The sequence below is a fragment of the Macrobrachium rosenbergii genome, chromosome 3, assembly GCF_040412425.1.
Source record: "Macrobrachium rosenbergii isolate ZJJX-2024 chromosome 3, ASM4041242v1, whole genome shotgun sequence".
In the NCBI taxonomy this organism is placed as follows: domain Eukaryota; kingdom Metazoa; phylum Arthropoda; class Malacostraca; order Decapoda; family Palaemonidae; genus Macrobrachium; species Macrobrachium rosenbergii.
Genome location: NC_089743.1, coordinates 33,396,572 through 33,422,072, shown reverse-complemented (window position 1 = coordinate 33,422,072; position 25,501 = coordinate 33,396,572). Strand labels below are relative to the sequence as shown.

The 25,501-nt window shown below is 35.3% G+C and overlaps 1 protein-coding gene across 5 annotated transcripts in view; it reads right to left on the bottom strand.

The window, feature by feature from the left end:
• LOC136854168 (two pore channel protein 1-like) overlaps window positions 1-25,501 on the bottom strand; it is a 449,951-nt gene that overhangs the window by 75,000 nt on the left and 349,450 nt on the right. For 3 of the 5 annotated variants that reach the window (XM_067130485.1, XM_067130449.1, XM_067130468.1), the window contains 4 exons: window positions 20,071-20,170; window positions 18,096-18,276; window positions 12,613-12,831; window positions 2,548-2,562 (listed from right to left, as the gene is read on the bottom strand). In XM_067130485.1, the coding sequence (XP_066986586.1) occupies window positions 2,548-2,562; window positions 12,613-12,831; window positions 18,096-18,276; window positions 20,071-20,170 (515 nt within the window). The remainder of the gene's footprint in view (window positions 1-2,547; window positions 2,563-12,612; window positions 12,832-18,095; window positions 18,277-20,070; window positions 20,171-25,501) is intronic. The other 2 variants (XM_067130460.1, XM_067130478.1) reach the window with 1 other exon arrangement.

Genomic DNA, 25,501 nt, shown 5'->3' with positions numbered 1-25,501 from the left:
TAAGGATGTAGTGAAGAATGGGCATACAAGCCAGAGACACCAACAATCCACTTGGAGGCCTAAGAGACCTCACGCTGTCTTGAAAGAACCTCGTCTTGACCACCATTAGAGGTGTAGCTGCATTTGCCTTTACTGTAGAGATAACAAATTCAACTGTTCACAACATCCACTCTCAAGCATTTGTCTTCTCTGGTACCCTTCTCCCTCATACATGAGTGGTCCAGCAACAGTAAAGAGAATTAGTGTTGCATGGGACATGAGTGAGTTACACAACATATGCCAATGATACATAATATATATAAATATGTAAACAAACATACAATGGCAAATACAACAAAATCAGAAATTAATTGCAATTTTAAAATATCATGGATTCCCCAAGAATACATAAATAAAACGAATGAGAAAATAAACAACACTGGCACAAATAAAAAATATTTTACAAAAAAGACAAGTAAGTCTTCCTACATAAAAATGATGCGTAACCATTCCTGCATGATGAAAAGTGTTAGCAGAAAATGCTATCCATACAATGCAATCAAAAACTTATAAAGACAATCAAATTTTATCTCTGAAGACTGCTGGCCACAGCAACAAAAATTAACATTCTCTCTTTGGAAACTTTCAAGTGTGAAGTGCAACTAAGACAAGATACTCCTACCAGGGTTAAGTCAAGTGCTCATTTTAGCAATAACTGATGCAATTAAAATTCTGGTATTGGTTTTGGTCATACACATGTACAGAGTTAAAGCAACTGTAAAATAATGATTTGTACCTTGTATAAATCCTATATAGGTTAAAGCAACAGCAAAATAATTTGTACCTTGTATAAATCCTATACATACTTTATGGGGACTATGTCTTTTACAATACTATAGTGAAATTTGACAACACTGTACTAATTTCGACTGTGTATGTTAGTAAATTTGAGTGGAATATTATGAATTTATCTCCACAATTACCATAAAAAATTACTACAATATACTAGATAGCCAATAAAAGGTGCTTATTTACCTGTACGACATCTTAACTTCCCAAAAGTGCCTGTGTATTGGACGAATCTCTCTACGAGTATTTGCTCAAGTGAGCCATGCAAACATGCTAAATACATAAAGACATAAGTTCTACATTCAGCTACATCCCAAAGTCTTTCATAAAATTCTTATACCAAACACCCTGAAGTGTAGTGTCAAACATCATTAATTCAAAATATTTTTGGAACAATTTTGTCTAAAAGATACTTGAAAACTGATTTGTAGGAAAAGTATTTCAAGACAAAGGGGCTAAGAGATGGGAATGTCACATTTTTTACCTAAAAAGATAAAAAACCTCAGACTGCCATAAACAGCAAAAGTTTTGGTAAACAAGTACTAAATACTGTATATATCCTCTATTATAAAATTTTCAATTAGCATTTATAAAATCAAATTATTGTACTTCCTTATATGTGCTTGTGTAATGAATGAACCTCTATTTTTAGGCTCAAGTGAGCCAGGCGCACATGCTAACTATATATAGATGTAAGTTCTACATTCAGCTAAAACCCAGTGTTTTGTTAAATTCTTATCATACTAAATCCCCTTAAAGTGATGGCAAACATCAATAATTCAAAAATATTTTGGAAATAATTCTGCCTACAAGGTATTTGAAAACTGATTTGTAGGAAAAGTATTTCAAGAGACACAATGTTCTTTCATGGCACAATATATAGTATACACTCAAGATGTACCAAAAAAAGCTTATGCTTCAGAGAACTGAAACTGAAGTTCCTCAAAAATTTTATATTAAAGCTGTTCCTTTCTAGGTGCACTAGTGCAAAATTAACCAGAAAAAAAGAAATTACTTTTTTTGGCATTGCATCAAGAAACACTGAGGGATTATAAGTAGACTACATTCTCAGCCAAAATATACAGATTTATTAATGAAGATGCAAAGTTGTACCATGAAATAAATGGCTACAGATAAAACTGCTCTATGCTAGCTACAGTATAGTGCATTTTGGGAGACACCTGTCAGCACTGACAACATTGATTCCACAGTGCCAGCACTAACTCTATAGTACTAAATAGGGAAATTAGTGTCTTGTGCATAGCATGAAAGATGAGTGGTTGTCTCAGATACTTATTGATTTATAGGAGAACACCTTTGTTATACTTTCTAGAGGAAACTTTGCAAAACCATAAAAAAAGAATAAAAATAATGCTACAGATGAAGAAAAGGAACTGAAAGAACAATTACCTAATGATATCCGTTCAAAAAAGTTTGTTACCAAATAAAATCATACTCAAATAAGAACATTTTCATGTGTTTATCATTAATAACCAGATTATTATTTCAAAAATACAAAATGTACATCAAGAGATGCAGGCACCATTTTCAAAATACCTACTGCCTTCTCTGAATCTAAAGCTGATATCTACACTTGAATGAAGTATTTTTCTGCCACCAAAATTAAACATTCAATAATGTACTGCAATGTACTTCAACAAACATCTTCTGAAACATGCTGGATTACAACAGAATACACGCAAAGAGCCTTAAACTTACCCACAAAGAGATCAACTGTTGAGCCGTAAAAGGTGGAGAAAAGACATTTATGAGTACAACAAACAAATACATTTTTTAGTATAAAACCATAACTTCAATCAAATACATAACTTGAAGAGCAAATATATTTGCTTTTTTTTTTACATAAAGACAAATGTGGAATATTAGTTCTTTAACAATAGCTGAATGTTCCTTTTAAAGGTTTAATCAAATATAAAATCATAAGCATACTTTCCACACTAAAAATGTGGCAAAAAATACTGTCTATATTTTCAGACATTATAAAATTATATAATATTTGCATATGATGTATATTCAATAAAAAAACAAGTCCTCCTTAATAATCATGACTTCTCATACCTCTCAAAGAGCAATGTCATCATTTCATGTGTCTGTAAATTTCCTAAGTTAATGAGAAAATGATGAAAGGAGAATAAACACACCACTGTCAGCTGGGCTCCTGCAGGCACCAGAAGAGTGGGAAGACCTAGAACTATTTGGATGAGAACTATAAGATGGAGGGATAAAGATAACTGGAGATCTATGGAAGATAAACCTCAAGAAAGTCAGGAGTGGTGGAATTTATGCAGCCCTTTGCGCTACATGGTATTGGATGCAATGATGAATAAATTAAGAAGAAATACTGATATAGTGTTGAAATGCACAGGATTTTTTCCATTTAACCCTTAAGGGACAGATTGAGCCTGAGTGTGAAGTAAAACAGGATTGGGGAGGTGGACGGATTGAGCCTGAGTGTGAAACAATATTACACAACACTGATTATGGTAAGAATGGGGCGAGAAAGAGGTGCCAATACTTCTATATGCTATAAATTCACTAATGGCAACTTTTACACTGACGGAGTTGTACCAGTGTTGCCACAGATGTCTTTCCAGCCATCAGTAATGCTTGTGACTTGAAGGGGGAAAGTACTGCATCTCAATCTTACACGAGTCTTTTTGCAAATTTGCTTGTAAATATACGAAGGGGTGCTGTTGTTTTTTGTTTTTGTCTTTTACGATAGTACGTCAGTTGTAAATGTAATTTTACAAAGAAAATTCCAAAGAAATATTAGAAAAAGCATGTAAAAGTAAAAAAAAAAGTTACTGAATCTTCCTTCTCATAAATTTACGTGAATATTTTTCAACAAATATGCAAAAAATTTATTACTGCCTTTATTTCTTGTCTGTTTTGATATTGTGTGAGCAGTAAGAATAATTTTACAAATACAATAAATTTATTTATTAGAAAAAACATATAAGTTGGTAAAATTTATGATTGTCTTGTAAATGAGGCCCCACGAAGGGTTGTAAATAGTCATTTTCAACTTCTCCTGGAAGGAAGGGAAAATTTTTTAGAATTTTTTTATTTATACTGTGTAAATGTACGTTTCATCCTCTTTCCACTGAAGTGATTTTTTTTTTATTTTGCCGACCTCAAAGTTTCCCCGGTCTGGGGTGCTGCACACTGATAAATTATGCCGTCCCTTAAGGGTTAAGTGAGAGCATACAAAACTGGAAGGTGACTAATATCAGAAAAAAAATTGAGTCATTCTTGTACAGTGCTCTTAATTATATATTTTCAAAAAGACAAGATACCAGCTAGCCACCATTTCCCACAAAATTTATTCTCTAGAATGGGACACTAATATTCCTCAATAGGTTTTATCCAGTATAAATTTGAAAAGGAGATATTCTTTTAAATGCTTGAGCAAATTTTAACAAAAAAAATACTTTGATGTTCGAGTGAACCAACATACGAGTTTTCCGAGATACGAGCAATCACTTGGTAGATTTTTTGCTTTAAGATACGAGCCGAGATCTGAGCTAAAAGCAGCCCTTTTCAAAAATGTTCATAAAAAAATTGAAGTTATGCTGCCAGGTCAGGCAGTGTTAGGCTGGGTACTAAATACATTTTATGATAAAAAATAATTTACTAAAATTTTCAAATATAATATTATTGTAAACACAGCTAATATCAATAAAATATTAAAGTAAAATCCCTCAATATTGAAATATTATTATTGTAATGTGTACTGTTTAAAAAAACTTTCCTGACATTTGTAACTGTTTTACCGATGTAAACATAACTCATTCTCGTCTCTCTCTCTCTCCATGATGACACACTGCTGGCTGGAAAGGTTGGAAGCAGCCAAGCATACAGCCTGTAGCACCGCCCATCTCTCTCTCTCTCTCTCTCTCCATGATGGTACACCACTGGGTGGAAGGGTTGGAAGTAGCTAATCACACAGCTTGTAGCTTGTTTGTGTATGTACTACCACTAATGTATGAGAGAGAGAGAGAGAGAGAGAGAGAGAGAGAGAGAGAGAGAGAGAGAGAGAGAGAGAGAGAGAGAGAGAGAGAGAGAGATTTTTATGCATAAGTAGTTAGTAAGGCACTCTCCTTCGCCCCACATAGTAAAATTCCCCCTCAGAGCGAGGGTCCACTGCAATGCAGTGAGAAAGCCAGTTTAGGTTCATTACCAGGACAACACTTAAACACCCAAGTTTGTCTCTCCAGGCAGACGTAAGTCGTTTAATGTCAAGACCTGACTTAATACAACCAGTTTATTTCTTTACATTCCCTTTTGTTACTTATTATTTTTTATACATTATTTGCTATTTATAAAGTACATTCTTCTTATTTAAAAACACACAAAAAAGATTGGTGTGTCTTTTGGGGGGCTGGAATGGTTTACTAGCATTTCCATTAATTTTAATAGGAAAACTATTTGATCTACAAGCAAATTGAGCTACAAGCTCAGTCATGAAACAAATTAAACCCGTAGGTAAAGTTATCACTGTACCATTTTTATTATACATTTTATTCTTCCAAACTGCAAGCTTGTAGAATGTGAATCACTTTCAAAATCTGAGGTAGGCTCAGAAATTCATTTTTATAAAATAGCTTAATATGTGAACTGCTTTATGCAAACCCACCTTCAAAGTCTGATTTCCAAAAATTTCCATAAACTTACATTACTGTACTTAAAATTAGAAAATTTACAATTAAAGTAGTAAGAAAAATTTGATCCCTAAAACATTTGATTTGTTTATTACCAACCCATGAGTTAAAATTTAACTTGAAAAGCAACTATGGAGGGCAGAAATGAGCTACTACAAAACTATGGACAAAAAACAAAAGACCCATTGAGAGCTCCTAAGAGTGAGAAATTAAATAAACCCCAAGGTTCTAAATGAGAACTGCCTCATCCTAGGAATACAAAAAAATAAAATGCTTAAAATCAAGTCTACAGAATGCTGTATGAAGAACCAAATCAAGTCTACAAGTAATTATATTTTAGTTTAACCAGACCACTGAGCTGATTAACAGCTCTCCTAGGGCTGGCCCGAAGGATTAGATTTACTTTTACATGGCTAAGAACCAATTGGTTACCTAGCAACGGGACCTACAGCTTATTGTGGAATCCAAACCACATTATAGCGAGAAATGAATTTCTATCACCAGAAACAAATTCCTCTTGTTCTTCACTTGCCGGTCAGAGATTCGAACTCGCGACCAACAGAATGGTAGCTGAGAACGGAACCTGCTCACCCAGCGAGGAACTATCATGTCTACAGAGTGCTGTATGAAGAACCTAGTAGAGTACTACCTATTCATCCTAAACAGGGGTTAAGGTTATGGAAAGCCTATGACGTGAAGGATGCCAAAAAGGAGAATAGGAGAAAAACCTCTAATCCAGGTGACAGTCAAGTGCAAAGGTCTGAAAGTTTTGTTCCTAACAAGGGTTTCATGACTCCTCATGAGATACCTTACCACTGAGGCATAAAAACCCTTGCAACTCCCGTGTCTGCACAACACACAAGAGACCTTGATAAAAGAATAAAAGTGAAGAGTTCTTAACTTGTGCAGCACTGCCAACCGTCTTACCACAAGTACTCATGACAATATTTAAGCCAGTGACTTTCTCAGCTGCATCCTGAACATCTTGTAGAAAGAATAGTCATATGTCCTACCTGCAACCCTAGTCCATAGGAAAAACTCATGTATCATTCTAACTTGACTGAAGGAGGTCCTCGTTCTCTAGCCCAGAGAGGGAGAAGAGAAGGTGCACTGAATCAATTTAGGTCACCCTGATTCCCCTACCAAGGCAAACTAACCAGCTAAAGGAGGTCCAAGGAAGAAAAATCATGGGCACAGATAACTCCAGGTAGCCTAAAGAGAGCCGCTGAGCTCCCTTGGAACTAGTGCCAATCTGGCACAGTGCCTCAAATTTATCCTACAAAGTTCTTTGGCACCTCTATCCAGAGGAGGATGCCAGGTTTCTTCACCTGTTTATTTTACTTATAAATGTTTAATTTATTCCTTTCCTTTAACATTTTCCTTAATCTCCTTTGATCATTACTCATACTATTTTATGCCTTACCAAGGCTCACATTTTACCCTGCTTCCCACTCTGCCAATGCTGAGTGCAAATTGATAGATATTCAAGTATTCTAAGTCTTTTGACTTCACTTTCATGCCTACAAAAGAATGATACATTTAAAATCATATATGTCAAAGCCATTAGGCCCTTACTATATGAGTGCCAACTTGGCACAGTGCCATTACTTTAGATGCCAGAGGAGTCATGCCCACCAATTTCCCTTTGAGGCCCCCTGGGCTAAAGAATGAACCTAGCCATTTTCATAGGCTGAAGAATAAAATCTTGGCATATTAATCATAATTTTTCCTTAACAGGCATTACTTACTTTTGCATCTGTCATCTATTTTCTTTGCTATTCCCTTGTAATATAAATCTCAAGTCCCAGACTCGCAAACCTGTACAAATTACACACATACTTGTACATCACATACTTAGAGAAGTGCCACAAGGCCCGTGAGGTTAGTGTCACATTATCTGTCTGCCTTATCAATGACTCCCAAAGTGGGATACAGTAAACCACATGTATTCGCGATCTCACGATCTGCGGACTCAAGTATTCACAGATTTCTCTGTGGAACGTATCTACCCATTATTTACGGAAAATTCGCCGATTCACGGTATTTTTCACTGAGAAATATTCACTAATTACTATATTTTCATCTCATTTTCATGACTAAATGCACTTTTTGTGATAAAACTATTAAAATACTCAGGTAATGCTCGAGTTAAGATAATTCACCTTACGATAATTCGATTTTGCAATGGGGTAAGCAATTACAGTAATACCAATAGACAATATTATTTATAAAATATTTTTTAATTTTGCACGGGCAGAGGCAGCAGCATAATCAACAGCTTTTATTGCAGCTGATGGCATTTCACAATAATCCATTGCATTTTCAAGGCTACAATAACAATTTTGTTTAATAAAAAAGGAACATCACTAAATAAGATTAAAAAGATAAAAACAAAAATACATTTCTTAAAATATCTTAAAAGAAACCTACCAATACATGGCTAAATAGTGACTAAACATAAAAAGGTAAAATTGGTCAGAAGTAAACAGAACAGTAGAGAAATTACAAATTAAGCATAGGTGTGGAAGATGTCTGGGCATTTAATGAGGGAACGACTGCTTTAATGAAAATTGATTAAACTTGTAAGCTCGTCCTCGTGTTGGGCTGAGGCCACTATTTCGAAGTTTCTCATATCAATCTGTGTTTTGCAGATTGCAGAGTGATTTCTTTTATTTGATAATTCAGGCCTGGACAATCTGCATCTCGTCCTGTAACTGACGTCCTGATGACTACAGACACAGACTTTTAGCAGTGTCTCGTACATCCAATGTGGGTTTCCAGCTTGCACTTGGGACAAGTAGACTTATAAAGGATGTTAGATGTTAGAGACGGGCACAGTCTATCCCTAGGACTGAAAAGAGACCTGAGAGTTCGAGGGTTTTTCAGAATAAATTTAACATTTACAAACGGAAATTCTTTATAACCTTTTTGCAGAAATCATTTTTTGAAAAGGGAGGGAAATTTAGTGTAGATTTCTAGTTTGGGGAACATTATGAATGACATGTGGCTCACTAAAATTCATATCCAACTTTCTCAAAATTCTGTAAAAATGTTTTACAGGAAAACAATTATTTAAAAAAAAAACTGTCAGGAACTCAATTTTGCTGTTGAAGCCTTGCCAAGACAAAGTCAGAGTAAGGGCCCTGTGGAGGAGTGTAAAAATAGCATTTAATTTAAAATTAAAATGACAAGCGCTGTAAAAATTAGTACCCAACCCAGTAAAGGTGCTCTTTCTGTATATACTGGTTTGGAAACCCTCAGAGTCCCTTGAAATATGTAGGCCCAGGAAAGGGAGGGATCTGCATATTTCCCTCTCCATAGTAAACTTAATATTGGAGTGCTGGGCACTGATAAAATCTAAAAACAGATGAGATTGAAATTCATGTCTAAAAAGAACAAATGTGTCATCCATATAACGTTGATAAAATAAGGGGTACAGATTGGAGGAGCAGGAATCTACAAATGACTCCTCCAGGGAGTTCGTAAAGATGTCAGCGAACTTGGGGCCGAGGGACTACCCATCGCCATCACTTCCACTTGTTTGAAGGAAGTACCATTAAAAACAAATACTGTATCGTGTCCTGCATTGCCAAGTTAAGAAGCTGTTTAAAATGAGATTTATTAAAATTATGAAACAGAGTCTTCATAAAGAAACAATTTGCTTAAAATAATATTAATGGTTTCTTCAACAGGACATTAGTAATAATGACTTCCACAAAAAAGTTATAAAGATCATTAGCAGAGAGTTTCCATTTGTAAATATTAAACTTGTTGCGATAAACCCTCGAACGCTCGGGTCTCTTTTCAGATCTAAAGATAGACTGTGCCTATCTCTAACATCTAACATCATTTATAAATATACTTGTCCCAAGTGCGAGCTGGGAACCTACATTGGATGTATGAGGTGGCTGCTGTAAGTCCATGTCTGTAGTCATCAGGGCGTCAATTATAGGACAGGATGCAGATTGTCCAGGCCTGAATTATCAAATATAAAAAATCATTCTGCAATCTGCAAAATGAGGATTGATATGAGAAACTTTGAAATAATAGCCTCAGCCCAACACAAGGACGAGCTTACGACTTTACAGTCAATTTTCAATACAGCAGTCATTCCCTCATTAAATGCCCAGACGTCTTCCACATCTCTGTTTATTTTGTAATTTCTCTGCTGTTCTGTTTACTTCCAACCACTTTTACCTTTTTAAGTTTAGTCACTTCTTAGCCAAGTATTGTGTACGTTTCTTTTAAGATATTTTATGAAATGTATTTTTATTTTTATCTTTATAATTTTATGTACTGATGTTTCTTTTTTATTGAACAAAATTATGTGTCATTGCAATCTTAAAAATGCAATGGATTATTGCAAAAAAACATCAGCCGCAATAAAAGCTGTTGATTGTTCATGTGCCTTTCCATCTGCCATTGGTCTCCATATATGTATATGTATATGTATGTGTGTGTATGTATATATATATATATTTTTTTTTTCACGTATTTATAAAATTCATCCCTTCAGTCTGTTAGCTAGGAAATCAAATTTAATGGTGGCTGGAGGAGACTCCACTAAGGGGAGGTGAACTTATGTAGGCCTACCCCCATATTGCCTGATTTTGGGGGACCATACCAACCTCTTAGCCCTAGCATCGTATGATTTTTGGGGGGTAGAAAGCCATTAGAGACAGAAAGACCAGTCAGGGCCGTAATTAGGCTGCTATGCTGAGCCTTAAGAGACTTAGCTATAAGACCTATTTCAATTTGCCTTTCTGCTGGCTGAAATTGACTTTACCAGATCGACCGATGTCCTCTGTGTCCAGCCTTAGAAAATGCTTGCGACGCCTCGCGCCCTGCCTGCACACACACTCCGTCACAGACTGCAAAAGCATCCAGTAGGTGCAGTCTCCCTTCCCTTCACACTGGCAAGTTTGAGACTTCTGAAGCCAAAATTTGTCTTTTGCAAGTGAACTTCATGCACAGATGCAATAGGTGTCTTGAAGTTGCAATTACGCCAGATTCTTTTTCTTCTCGTGAATTTCTCTCCATTTTCTGTATTTCCAACTTTTCATTCTCCTAAAACAAAGCCCCTTTGCTTCCCAAAGCTTAGCATGCACATTTGGCCCTCATCACTTGTCCCAAGCTCAAATTAAATTAGTTCAGTGATAATAATTAGAGCATTCCCACCATAGTGTTACCATGTGCTAATCAAATCTAATTGATATATTCCTCCATTGTGCATAAATAATTTCATGTGAGAGAAAGTCATTTGATTTGAATGCTAACCTGGAGTTCTCTTCCAGAATCCTGTTATCTGGCTCTTCGAGTGGTCTGCCCCTGCCCTTGTAACCCAAATAGCCTTAGACGTTTAACTACCATCTTGCCACGTGCACGAGCGGTCCACGGGCACTAGACACAGTTTCCCCCTTTCAAATCCAGTTGTGTTAACCACCAAAATTCGTTCAACCAGTCCACAGTAAAGTTATTAGCGTGTCAAACTATTTCAGGGCTGTAGCCCTTTCAGATTCAGTTATTTGCTACACATTGTCTAGCTTTTATTGCACATTGTACATGCTTGCTTGTTACTCAGTCAGCCCTTTCATATTAATTTCCTGATTGCCCCGTTTGTAAATAAATTCAGTTTAAAGCATTGACTGGTTATTTTAAAAGGTGACCTCCACTTCTCTGTTTACCTAGATGAGATATCAAGGTAAGTCAATCTATTCATTACATTTATTGCTTATATTCTGGGTGCTAAGTGTTGGCCCTAAGGCAGTTGACAAAAAAATTAGTTTCTTTTTCCCAACGGCCTCAATATATATATATATATATATATATATATATATATATATATATATATATATATATATATATATATATATATAAATATATATATATATATATATTAGGCCATGGAAGAAGGAATATATATATATATATATATATATATATATATATATTATATATATATTATATATATATATATATATATATATATATATATATATATATATATATATATATATATATATATATATATATATATATATATATATATATATATATATATATATATATATATATATATATATATATATATATATATATATATATATATATATACATACATATACATACATATAACATACATATATACATATATATATATATATATATATATATATATATATATATATATATATATATATATATATATATATATATATATATATATATATATATATATATATATATATATATATATATATATATATATATATATATATGTAATTGCATAACTGAATCACTTGAAATATGGAATGTGATGAATATATAGACAAAACTCATGAAGAAAAGAGAAATAATGGAGTAGTGCAAGGCCTTTCGGCTTATTGTCCTTTACTTAGCAGACTGCTAAGCAAAGGACGATAATTCGACATGCCTTGCAGCTCCAATGTTTCTCTTTCCTTTGTGGATTTTGCCTATTTATATATATAACTGTATATATGAAAAATTTAACTATGACAATTTGCACTTAATATTATTCTCAGTACAGTACTGAAATATTGTACTATTAGTCATTTTTCCCATAGCTTTAGTGTTATATTTGTTATTTGCTACCTCTTTATCTGATAGTTTAATACTATAAATAATTATGAGACGTCAAAACTGACTTCCCTATAACTCTATGTTTTCCCTTTATAAAACCTAAAAAAAGTAATGCTGTTATAAATCACCAAAAAAATTAAATATTTGTCTAGAGAATGACATTTATCTGTCACTGAAAATAAAAACTTAATTGTGGTTAAAACAGAATGAAATCTATGAATCACTTGTGCTATGTTAATAGACATACCGCTTTACAAAGTCTTAACAAGACCTATTGTCCACTGCAGCAAATATTCAATGAAGACATTACTCTCTGACAAGTGTGGAAAGTCACATTAAAGAGAGACCCTTTATAGTTCAAAGCACCTTATCATCAACACACTTGTATCCCATAAATGCAGGAAAATCAAAATCACAAATTAACCTTACAGACAAACTATTGACATTTGTACATTTTGTTAAAATTCTAAACTATCCTAGTAAATGAAAGAATCATACTCACATATGGTAAGCTGAAACCAGCTCCACATGACAAACCTTCGGATTAGGAAGCAGCAGCAACGAAATGGGTAAGGGAGATCAACAAACCAGGGATCAGGAGGCTGGTAGGGTTTCCATTTATACTCACAAACATCATAAATGTTGTAAAATTCTGTGAGACTAACCAGACCTGTCTCACTCTTGTTCATTGCCTTAAATGAGAGGTATGCATCTCGATGACCTGAAAAAAGTTTTCAAAAATTATCTCCAATTTCAAAAATATTTAATTAGTTACTTCAAATAATTAATTTATGAATGCTTAGAAGGGATAAACTTGGGTAACTGGGCAAATTACAAATTACAAGGAAATACTGATATCATTGCTTTACAAAAGGCTTCTTAGCTCATGAATAACAAAAAAATCAGACTTTATGGTCAACTCTCCTCTAATCAAGCTAATTCAAATAATGACCACAGTCAAAATAGCTAACAATTTTAAGCAACTATATATTTTTAAAATGATCACTATACAACTATGGAAAAGCTAATGCTAATCCACTGACATTCTTAATTTTAGGAATATGTATATGGGATTTATTCTTAAAATCATAATTGAAATTGGAGTAGAGATGAAGAGGGTGGCTAGCTAGACGGGAAGAGACTGGAGCAGATGAAAATGATGTGAGCAAAGCAATGTACTTGGGGGTTGGAGGGAAGGTGCAAAGACTTGTACCTTCTACGGTGTCATCCTAGCTACTTAAAACATACTTAAGGCCACCAAGGGTTAAGTAGACAGAAGTACCTAAAAGACCTTTTTATCTGAATAGATACCCTTTAAAAAAATCATGTGTGACAATTGCTTATCTATTCTTTAACTGACTGGTAGTGGTACTATTTACAAGCTCAGCAGGTGGTCTCTTCTGAAATGAGGCACCCTCATTTCTAAAGTTCCTGCAGTAGCTGGTACTGAATTTTACTTCCTATTTCCATACACTGGATCTAGTCTGGTTCTTAATGCAAATACATATCTGTAGTATGTTTTTTTTTTACCTCTGACTATCCTAAAATGTTTCTATCAAGTGACCTCTTAAAGCTATTCTAAAGAGTACAAATTTGGGCATTCTAGCCTCCTCTGATATTCAAGGTGTTTGATTCATGGTATAATTTTGGTTGTTTTTCCCTGTACTGCAACTTTTCCACATCCACCCTCTAGGATGGTGCCCTTCAACAGCATACTTTACATGGGGTCTAATTACTGCACTAAAAAGTTAGTATTGCCTCCATTTTCCTGGTATAAACTTGGCTAATATGAATCCTTGTATTTTCTGGAATTAAAAAATTTTGTTAGCTCCTACACATTAAAAGTATATAAGTTGAGAGAGATAATTAAATGGACTTGTACAAAAAATTTGCCTTATACACCTGATTTCCATACAAGAAAATGATTACAAAATATTTAAATTATCTGTACATCAACCATATTATCTGATCTACTCTTGAACTGGCTGGCAATGATACTATTCACGACCACAGCTGGTATCGTGTTCCATTTTTTAATTCTTCATTTTGCATTTTTCTATCCCACCTTTATTCATGTAGAACCTATTCCCCATTTATAAATCAACAACACCTGTGTATTTGCAGGTTTATCAATTTTGACAACATGCACGTCCACATGACACCACATATTTCTGGGATAACAATCCCCGATCACCTTTGTTTAATTTCAAAATCTAATTCTCATAGATAGAAGCCCTTACACTTTTAATCTACATCCGAATGAAAAAGTGGTCTAGTTCACTGTCTCAAGATGCTATACCCCTGTGAAACTGAATGGCATTTACAAGACTAATCTTGTAGGGAGGCCATCACCTCCAATGCTATATCCAACAGGTATGGAAACAAGGGTCTTGTTCCTTCAGTGACATGGGTTAGTGAATAACCACATGATTTATTAGAGCCACTGTTGAATTCCATCCCCATCACAGAGCTGTAATAATCACAAAAAGTTATTTGTGCAGGAACACCAATAACCACTGCATCTTCAACCTGCAGCAGCCACACCAATGAAAAATCTCTTTTTTAGGTGAATAAGGGTAAATCTCACCTCTGATACTAGAAGTTACACCCACAATGTGTCCACTAAGAAATGCCCAGAAGACTTATCACAAGCATCCTAACTTGTCTATCACTGGATTCCCCATGTTTTTCTGTACCTGCAAATATCATTCTTTACCTTGTGACAATTACAGCAGAATTCTTATTACCTGGTCAACTGGAACCGAAATATAAAACTTAGGTCAAAGGCCAAGCACTGGGACCTATGAGGTTATTTAGTACCTAATTATTACTTGGTTAAAGACAAATCTAAATGATAAATATCTTGTCAGAGTTAAATCTCTTATAAGTTCATACCTAATATTATAAAAAGGGGAAACAAAATCTTATAAAAAGGAGAAAGGTATCTGGACCCAGTCTTTGAGAATCACTAGTTAGTTTGAGTTAAATATGGGTGGGGGTGTGTGTGTATGAAGTTAAACTCAGGCTTTCACTTTTGTTTGTTTTTTTGAAATCGTGAAATCCTTATTCTGTTTAATGGATACAACAACTTGGCTGTTCTTTGTAGAAGAGAAAACACAGTAGTCCCTATATTCTTATCTGAATAAGAATTTCTTTCAAACAGATTATCTAGTTCCATGGTGGTGGTATTTTCACAATACTATGTTTTGAGCAAAGAAGTTCCCACATTGACTTATTACTGAACTATTTTAGTTCCAGTTTCCATTCATTTATTCCTGCTTAAGGTAAAAAGATTCCTGTAGTCTACATTATTTATACTTTCAAGTATCTTATATTTCAAGTAACTGACCAATTTTCTAGAATACAATTAAGCCCTTCTAGCCTCCCGTGATATCAAAGATATCTGACTGATGGTATTAGTCTGGGTGCGCTTGCCTGTAAAACTTCAAGTCTTTCTGTGTCTTCCTCTGGGATGGTACTCAGAACTGGACAACATACTCTAAGAGGCATCTAACTGGTACATTAAGACTCATATTGGCTCCTTTTCTAGGTAATAATATGGCATTTAGAGTATACAGTACTTGTATTTTTTTAATGTTCATACATTGCCTAGAAGGTTGCAAGTCACTACCACTTAAGACTCCTATATCTTTCTCTTGATGGCAACTCTATCTCCCTGCAAAGTAGGTCATACATGGTATTCTTGGTTTCCAACCCTATGTGCATGCATGCTTGAGAGAGAGAGAGAGAGAGAGAGAGAGAGAGAGAGAGAGAGAGAGAGAGAGAGAGAGAGAGAGAGAGAGAGAGAGAGAGAGAGACACGTGTAATTAAGTGTTATGGCAAGGTGACAAAACTTCCCTTCATAGATCAAACTGGTGATAGGTGTGCAGTGAAAAACTGTATGACAGGTTTTGTGAATTGTGACCCAAAGACCACAGTTTAGATTTTTTTAGTATTCTTTTTTTTGTGCATTTTGTTAGTTACCTACCATTTACACTAAGCCATTGCATAATTCAGTATTTTAACTTTTGGAACTTGGGATAAATCAACATGGAATAGAGATTTTCATGTTGTATTCTGAACATTTTTGAAATACAATAGTCCCTCCTTACCTGCAACAGGTACCTTCCAGAACCTATCAAGGAAAGTGGAAATCCAAGATGATGGCAAAACATTAGCAAACCTTACAGTACTATGTACACTAAAGTCTAACAGACAAATACACAATTAACAATGAGCATTTTGTAATAATACAATATTATACAGTATGTTTTCTATCTCTCTTTTTAATGAAAAGTTTTCTGATGTTTTAGCCTATTAAACTTTAGAGCGAAGAAAAAGTAACAATCAATATAACTTTTATTCTTCTGAAGACATAAACAATTAAAAAGCCTATAGTACTGTTACACATTTTAAGATTCAAAATACTGCATCAGCTGGGGAAATGGCAAATGTGGGTATGTGAAATTACGGAAAACATGTCACATGTTGTATGGCGCTCAGCAAGGTAAGAACTAACAATTTTCACCATGGTACAGCCTATTTGCATTTGTCAGGCGGATGGAAACTTATGAAGCTCTCACTCTCCTACTGGAATTTACTGTTTTATCCTAGTCATTATAAATACACAAAGAATGAATCTGGATCTTGGATCTTGGGATAAGGGGATCCACTGTATTTTTAGAATATTCTGGATATACTCCAGCAAGCTATTGGAATATCCATGAGCAAGTATCAACAACCAGCATGCTTCTGCCTGTCTTGCACCCAGCCAGTTTGTCACATCATCTTGTTTGGGAAGACTGCAATGCTTGTGTAACACAGGTGGTATGTGGAATGAGACATGTCTGTTACATTTTCTTCTTTATTAAAAAAGTAGAAATATGGGGGTGCCTGTTCTGGCAGTGTTTCCCTGTGAATCCTCTCACCCACCTCTCACGCTATTTCACACAAACTCCACACACGCTGGTAAATAAGTACAATATAGTTTTCAAACTATTACAAAAGATCAACTTAACAACATAGTTTATACTAAAGATGATACAGAGGCCACTGGAACATGATCATAAAATATTTTGTATATAAACATTAAGTATCTTTCAAAATAAAGGGCAATGTGGCAACATATTTTACATATGTGTTCTCATATGTTCTTTGTCAAAAGGACTGAACGTGTAACACTTAAAATTGCCAGCAACCTAAGTTTCCTTCAGGTCTGAGTAAGTGTCAGTACATTTCCTGTAATTCAACATCCTTTAGATCACTTAAGATTTAGTAACTATGGGAGCAAAGGTGACACTGTCAAATACCAGATGTCTTTCACTACCTTTACAGAAAGTGCCACACATCAAGCTTTGTCATCAGTATTCTTTCAACTTAGTAGAACAAACCTCATCATGTCATTCAACCATTGAATTGAAAGCATACCTTCATATTTCACATAATTATGCATTATTAATTGCACTTGCACTCTCCCTCTTACACACAGGTTAGTGTTGGTTGTGACAAATCTTGACAGTGTTAAGGGCAGTGTACAAAAATATTGTAAAATATTAGAATTCCTTTGTGTTAAATAAGAAATTATTAAACTAAAGGTTCATAGTACTATTTTTAAATCATCAGCATTTGTTGTTTGTGTTACACTCATCTACTTAACCGAGTTTTATTTGTAAATACATGCCCCTGTTTACTGTGGTAAAGTGGACGTTGATTTGAATTTAGAGTAGACCTAATAACAAAAAAAAAAAAAAAAAAAGGTTTGTTTGTCAGGGGAGGGGGGGAACTGGGGATACGGCATGAATGCTGAGGATGCAGTAGTCAAAAAAAGTTTGGAAACCACTGACCTACAGTAAATGATGACTGCAGTGGCTAGTGTAGTATTTTAAGATTATCATGTCTAAAGCAAAACAAGTGAAGCTTAATGCTGCTTAGACAATATTTTCAAATATTTATATAAACATTCAACAGCCAACGAAAAGAACTTACTCAAATGAGGTCTAAAATATTTCACAAGACCTATGAAATGACGGAAAGGAATGTGCTTGGGCTGGGATCGAGTTACAAGAAGACGAAATGCGTGCTGACATGCCCGCCGTTTATGCAACAGGAGCTTCCTAAATTTGCCTTTCTCAATGTCACTAAAAACCACAAAAACAATGGCAAGCATCTGAAAAGAAAGAAAAGGAACTGATGAAACTAGGCAATATAATTAGTATTCCACAAGCAGAATTAATAGTAACAGTAATAAGTTAGCCGACTGAAATCTTTCGCTTAAAAAGTTAAATAAAAGGACGACTTTACCATTCAACTGAAATGCTTCACCATTCTGTCTTCCTTGCATACCCCACAATGGGGGGTGGGGAACAATTAGCTGTCCCCTTTAATCATGCCCCTAATTGGTAGCTCACTGAAGAAAGAGAGAGAGAGAGAGAGAGAGAGAGAGAGAGAGAGAGAGAGAGAGAGAGAGAGAGAGAGAGAGAGAGAGAGCAATCACTTTTGTTTCTATTTAAACTGTGCTGAATTGGTAGTACTGTATTCTAATGCCAGTGTAGCAGCACTCTGTAATTCCCCAGTAGTTGATGGAGAGGGAGCTGAAAAGGTTGAACAACAGGATAAGGAGATCCAGAAAATATAGGAAATCATGTAAAAGACCTAAAGGTGGAACTGGGAGAAATCTTGACAGTGGCATTAGGAAGTAACAGAGATGCTGGACAGCAAAATTGAAGGAAGCAAGAATTGAGGTAAAGTAAAAGGCTAAAAAGTGAGTGGAGCTAGCATCCAAAGGCATGCCGCAGACACCCTTTAGCAATGCCCACATTACACCACTTGGTAAATAAAATTTAGAAAATATGATAACTGTCCAGGAATGTTATGCACAAAATAGATATCCAATAACTTTTTCAATTTAATTCAGTAACATAAGAAGTGAGGCTTCATTATCGCCCAAATCAGTGTGGGTAGCAAGAAGCCATTCTATTTCGTGTTCAAAACCAAGAGTGCTGTTGTATGAAGGCCCAAGGGAAAAAGTTAGGAAGCTGCAAAGAGGAACTACTCATCAGAATTTGGTGAACAATGGCCACACCATGATAATATTGTAGAAGATGGAAGATTTTAGAGCACAACGGCAACACAGCAAGGAGACTCAGCACTAAGTCTAGCTATTAAATTACTGATATTACATTCTATATCGAGCACACATTAGAAGAGGAGAACCAGAAATGAGCAACCTGGAAAAGGTCAAGGAAGCTTCAGCGAACAAAAAGTTTTCCAATGAGAGTATGCAAGAGAATTTGTTATGCAATATACAATAAAGACCCCAAGTACTAGTAAAAGGAATATAAAAAATCTACATACCATGGGATGAAGCTAATATATAATGCCAGGTGATTCACTGGTGATTGTTAGCATCACAAGATATCAAGTATTAACACTAGTACTTAACAAATTACAGTCCTTTATTATATCTCCATTTTTATGTACTTGTACTATTTTTTTTACAAAGCCAAAATGCAACAAAACTTCATGTACTATATGCAACTAGTTATTAGCATGCACTTCTATAACTCCTGTTTCATATCATATCCATATTACAAAAATTTACTCAAATCTGAATGTCCAATACATCATAGTTTTGCTCCTTTTTACTTATCTATTTCATGTATATATTCATTCCTGTACATCATTTAACCTGTATACTGTATATACAAACACATTCACCCATACTATAAATAAGGGGCTGTGAACTAGAGAGAAAGTGTCTAGTGAAATTACATGCAGGATCCAAAAATTACAACCAATTTTTGTATAAAGCCCTCTACAAGATAAAGCACTAAATTCATGAACAATATTGATGGATACACGTAATAATTTGTAAAGTATGAAACACTAAAAAAATTTCCTTGGGTTACAAAGAATGAAAAATACATATTACAAACTATGAAAGCAATATTTTACCACATACCAAATTCATGAGGAAATACAAGTTGATGGCTAGAAAAGCTATAAAGAAGGCTGCACTCCAACGACTCTTGGCATATGCTGGCATCATCACATCTGGGAAACTGTTGAGATAAATGACTTGAATAATGCTATAATGATGTCTAAAGTATAGTATTCCGTTTATATGCAAAAAATACAGACACATATCTTGGCTAAATAACCACCGCCATCTCAAGGAATCTATCATCATTATCAAAAAGTTTTTGTAAGCTTTTCCCTTTAGTACAGGGTTAGACATATACAGTACAGTAATGAGGTATCTCCTTTTCCAAGTGTCTTGTGTGTGCACTTCATGCCTAATTCTCATCTGGTTCAGATAATCCATGCCCCATACTCGTGATTTTCTGGGCCTTTCCACTGGTTTTGCCCTACTACTTCCAGACTTACCTTTTCTTTAACTGAATGCTCTTCACCCATTCACATGGCAACACTATATTTGAAATATTTCCATGCTCTAACCACCATATCTCTTGGTAACTGCTTTATTTAGAACAGCTTTCCTATGTACTGTACTCCACCTTTTAGTCAGTATATTTTGTAAGGTACCTCTTCAAATTCTTGTTTCTCTCACTACAAAGCTATCAATCATATAGAATCTCTATTTGAAATCTGAATTTCTCAGTGTATATACCTATTTCTTAAAGACAGATGCAGCAGAAGAACTGTTCATGCACGCCAGTCTGTGACCCATCAATAGGTAATAACTATCCTCATTGCTCAGTTGCCTGTGGTGTCTGCAACACAACTATTTGTAAGCTAGTATGTGTATGTCACCTGCAAAATATATTACATTCTCTCTCTTTGTCTTACCCCAGCCTTTTCTTCAGCAGTTTAGAAAAGTCTACCTAATCCATAATAATTCTGATTCATCCTTTTCACTTTCATGTTACCATTAAGCAATATTATTTCCTTTGCCTCCTGAAAAGTGTATCAATAATGACCATTACCTTCAAGTTATGCCCAGCTGGCTTCCTGCAATTATCCTAGTTGTTTGCATTATGCACACTGGGAAAGGAAAGGCAAGGAATATAAAATTTATGAAACAATTTTTAGGAGAGAGTGGAAATTAATATGGAAGAAAATGAATGTGAAGTATTACAGTAAAAGGAACAAAAGGGGTTGCAGCTAAGGGCCAAAAGAACACAGCTGAGAACCTTAAGAAATGCCTGCATTGCACTGTGTGAGGTGCACTGACAGCGCTATCCCCCTATGAGGATTACATAAATTAACTTCACCCTTTTCCTTGTATTCTTGCATAATTCAATGTCTCCAATTATTTCACTAGTTCCTGAAAAATTTTATGATATTGGTACTTTTTTATATGAAAACTATTAGACGGGTAGTTGGTAGTTAAGGCTACTGATTTAATAAGACTGATTTAATAAGACTATCTCTTGCTTTTAGTGTGAAAAGTACTGCATTGGTGTCGGTGTTTTACTTTGCTCATTTTTCAAGATTGTTTTTTTGTTTTTTTTTTTAAGTTGAATTTCTTAACAGCTTGTTGCTTGATACAATATCAATTACACTGTGTCTTGTTGACATCTGATATTTAAAATCTTGCTTTTCAGCACAAGTGTATTTCTGTATTTTCACTTATACAGTATTCTATTTTGTCTATATTGTACTATAGTGTATGCTGCTTGTGCTGTGCTTTGTGTTACAGCCTTTACTAAATGTACTGAATCTTGATGTTGTGTTTCACATAAATTGTAAGTATGCCTGGGCTAGTATGCCAGAGCCTACTAGGTTGGGTCTGCTGCATCTTTATCTCTTCATTGGAGATGGTCCTCACCTGGTGCACAGTACCTGCTGAGGGGAACACTGCTTTACTAATCTCACCTATGACACCTTACTGATCTGACCAGCTGGAACGCTATGAGAAGAGGACTTTTACATAAAGGAAAAAAATAAGCACTCTGCTAATGATAATACATCTGCTTATCCTTCAGGATCTTCTACTTCCCTACTTATGGTTTGAGAAATGGCAGTCTTCCAGCAATATGCCTTTTCCCACTACTCAACTTGCCTGCCTATCACTCATCTCCACTAGCTTCTCTTATCAGTGCTGAATCACTATACTGTACTGACAATGGTTGCTCCCATACCTGCCAGCCTGCTGCCTGTTCTAACAATACCACTTCGATTTACCAGGTTTCTGCTTCTCCATAACCAAGATACCAAGGTTTGATACCTTTCTCACACAACTGTAAGAGAACAATTTTATGTCTCTGTCTGGTTTTCATGTCTCTGTCTGAGTGTCATTCAAGCAACAACAAATTGACTGCCAGCTCTGAATGCTACTTTGCCTTTAAGTGTCAGGTTCTACATTGCTTTCCATTGAAAGTTAGCATCATCTACACTTTGAAATTAATTTGCAATGATCACTTGATCTCTGAATGGGTGGGCTTTCATTGGTTGTTGATAATCTGCATGTGTTTCTCCACTCAAAATCGACAAGGCAATTAGAACCGACAACCAAGAGGTCAATACATGATAGTGTACATGAATATGAAAGTGCTTAGGCTCTCCTGTATCAAGGAGTCCCACATCCTAACTTTCTATAAGTGATGATATAAGATTACACCTTATGTTGGCTAAAACATTACCCCACAAAGGATGTCTACTAGTCATATCTCTCAGGAGGAGGAATGGTTGGGGAGCTGATGAATCACCTTGATCATATCATTATATGAAACATTATAGTCTGAAGGGAAGTATATAGAGCAAATGGTATGCTTTATCTCCTGCCTATATCAGTTTGCACAGCCACTGCCCACAGAGGAGCACACAAAGTAAGATGTATCTGAGGGATATCAAGGCGGACATATATCAGACTTCCAGCATAACAACTCATTTGTTGGTTGAAGGAAATCCTACAGCTTAAATATTCCCTCCTGTAGACATATACTTATGGGAGAGTATTCATGTACAAGTAATTTTAGCTCTTCATATTTAGCCACTAGACCTTGACAATTCCACTTAAGTATATTACAGCAACTAAGATTTATTTTCTGGGAGACTCTCTATGTGAGGTCTTCCCATTAAGATTTTAAAATTTGTTAGAACTATTAGAAGATGCACTGGATAATAGAGGTCTTGAGATATTTGGTGTGTTACCATTCTTCTTGCTTTTAGCATTATTTATGGGTGCAACCTGGGGTGCATGATGGATCTCAACATCAACTTTGACTTTAAATCATTAGTGGGTCTTCTAATATCAGTTTGGATATTGTCTGTTGATGATAAACTTTAATTTTTGACTTGGGAGATAAGGATGGGGCCTCCATCTTTTATGATCATTCAATTGTGAGCCACCAAGGTTAGACACCTGCACATCTTGTGCACATAGTAGCTCTATGCTGAGTGAAGCTTCCCATAGATATTGCCTGAGATAGCTTCATCAAGACTTTTGTTGGGGAAGGAAGGGATTGGGGAATGCATGGTGTCGGTAAGGCCTTGTGATGTGATGCACTAGCCTCATTATATTTACAATTTTTTTCACAGGTGATGAAGTAGTTGTATCTGGTTGTAAATTTTCTTTTGCTGTCACTGCCAATGAATAACTTTTAATCTTATTTAGTAATCTTTTTGCATATCCTACACTTATATACTAGGCGGCAGACTTGTTCAGGGCTGCTTCTTCAGTTTTATATTGCCAGAAAACTGCAGTGGAGTTATCATGTTGCAAGGAATGTTCTAAAACATTGACCACATGGCCTCACTGGACAATTCTGTCGTGGTAAAATGAAAATATCTACAAAATTTTACCTCTGGAAGGTTACATGGGGGGCTAAGTGAATATCTTCCTGGTAAAATATCCATCCTTGGCATGTTTAATTCCCTGACATTAAAATTTACTCTAAAAGTGAATGGTTTAAGTTGCTTGGGGTGATTTTCATAAAACTGCCAATGCCTTTCATTTCTCATACAAATGCTGGTTAAAGACTTAGGGAGTCTCTGAAATCTGTACCAACTCCGAACCAGCAGACGCTGGTAATCAAGATCTAGAGGCATCTCACCAGCATCTATAAGCATGCTTTTGGTGGAGATGATTTAAATGCTCCTGTACACAATCCTACTCTTCCATGATGAATTGAACTGATCATTTCAAGGCTATTTGGCTTTACAGAAGTGTACACTTCACACCCATAAGTTAAATTTTGAAAGACTAAGGCTTTATATAATCTCAACATCTGAGTTCGGTCTGCACCCCACGAAGTGTGAGACAGAACCTTCAGCACATTCAATGTTTTCAAGCATTTTGTCTTAATATATTTCAGATGGGGAATCCAGGTCAGCTTGCTATCAAAAATCAACCCAAGAAACCTTGTTTCACCAACACATGGAATTGTCTGCCTATGTATGAACAAATCTGGATCAGGATGGAATCTTCTTATATGGCAAAAGTGCATAGTTACCGTTTTACTAGTAGAAAATCTAAAACCATTCATCTCAACCCACTTTCCTGTATTATCAATGCAGAGCTGAAGGCAGCGTTCAGCCACTGCCATCCTTGTTCCTGCAAAGGATATCAAAAGGTCATAATCTGGGGGAATTATTTTGGAAATCCAATTGATTGCTAAGGCAAACAAGGTTATACTTAAAACACTTCCCTGAGGTACTCCTCCTTCTTGACTGAATACATCTGACATTGTTGCTCCATCTTGAACCTAGAATAATCTGTTTTTCAAAAAAGCCTTAATAAAGAGGGGCAAATTGCCTCTCAGGTTACATTCATAAAGGGCCCTCAAAATGCCATATCTCCATTTTGTATCACAAGCCTTCTCTAGATCAAAGAAAACAGTAATGTGATGCTGCTTGTTAGCAAAGGCTTCACATATTGAAGATTCCATCTGAACCAATACATCAGTTGTGGCGTGCATAAGTCAAAAACCACACTGAGCAGTTGACAGATATTTACCACATTCCTGCACTCCAAAACCACACTTAGCAGTTGACAGATATTTACCACATTCCAAGTACCACATCAAACATGTGTTCACCATTTTTTCCATGGCCTTACACAAACATGACGTCAGTGCAACAGGACAATAATTTTCTGTCTTGAATGGGTCTTTTCCTGGTTTCATAAATGGTAGTAATTTTAACATTTCCCAAAGCTTAGGGAAGATATGTTCTTGGTAAATTCTGTTAACAAGGCTTAATATGAAAAGCCTGGTACTTTCAGGGGTATGCTTAACCACTGAATATGTTATATTATCCAGTCCAGGGGCTGATTCATTACATTTATTCAAGGTTGATTAAAATTCTCTCATAGTAAAAGGTACATTGTATTGTTCATTTCTTTATGTATTAAAATCAATTTGGACCTGTTCCATGAGCAGTCTTTGAACTGAATAGGGTCTATCATCATTTTTCTTTGCAACATTACC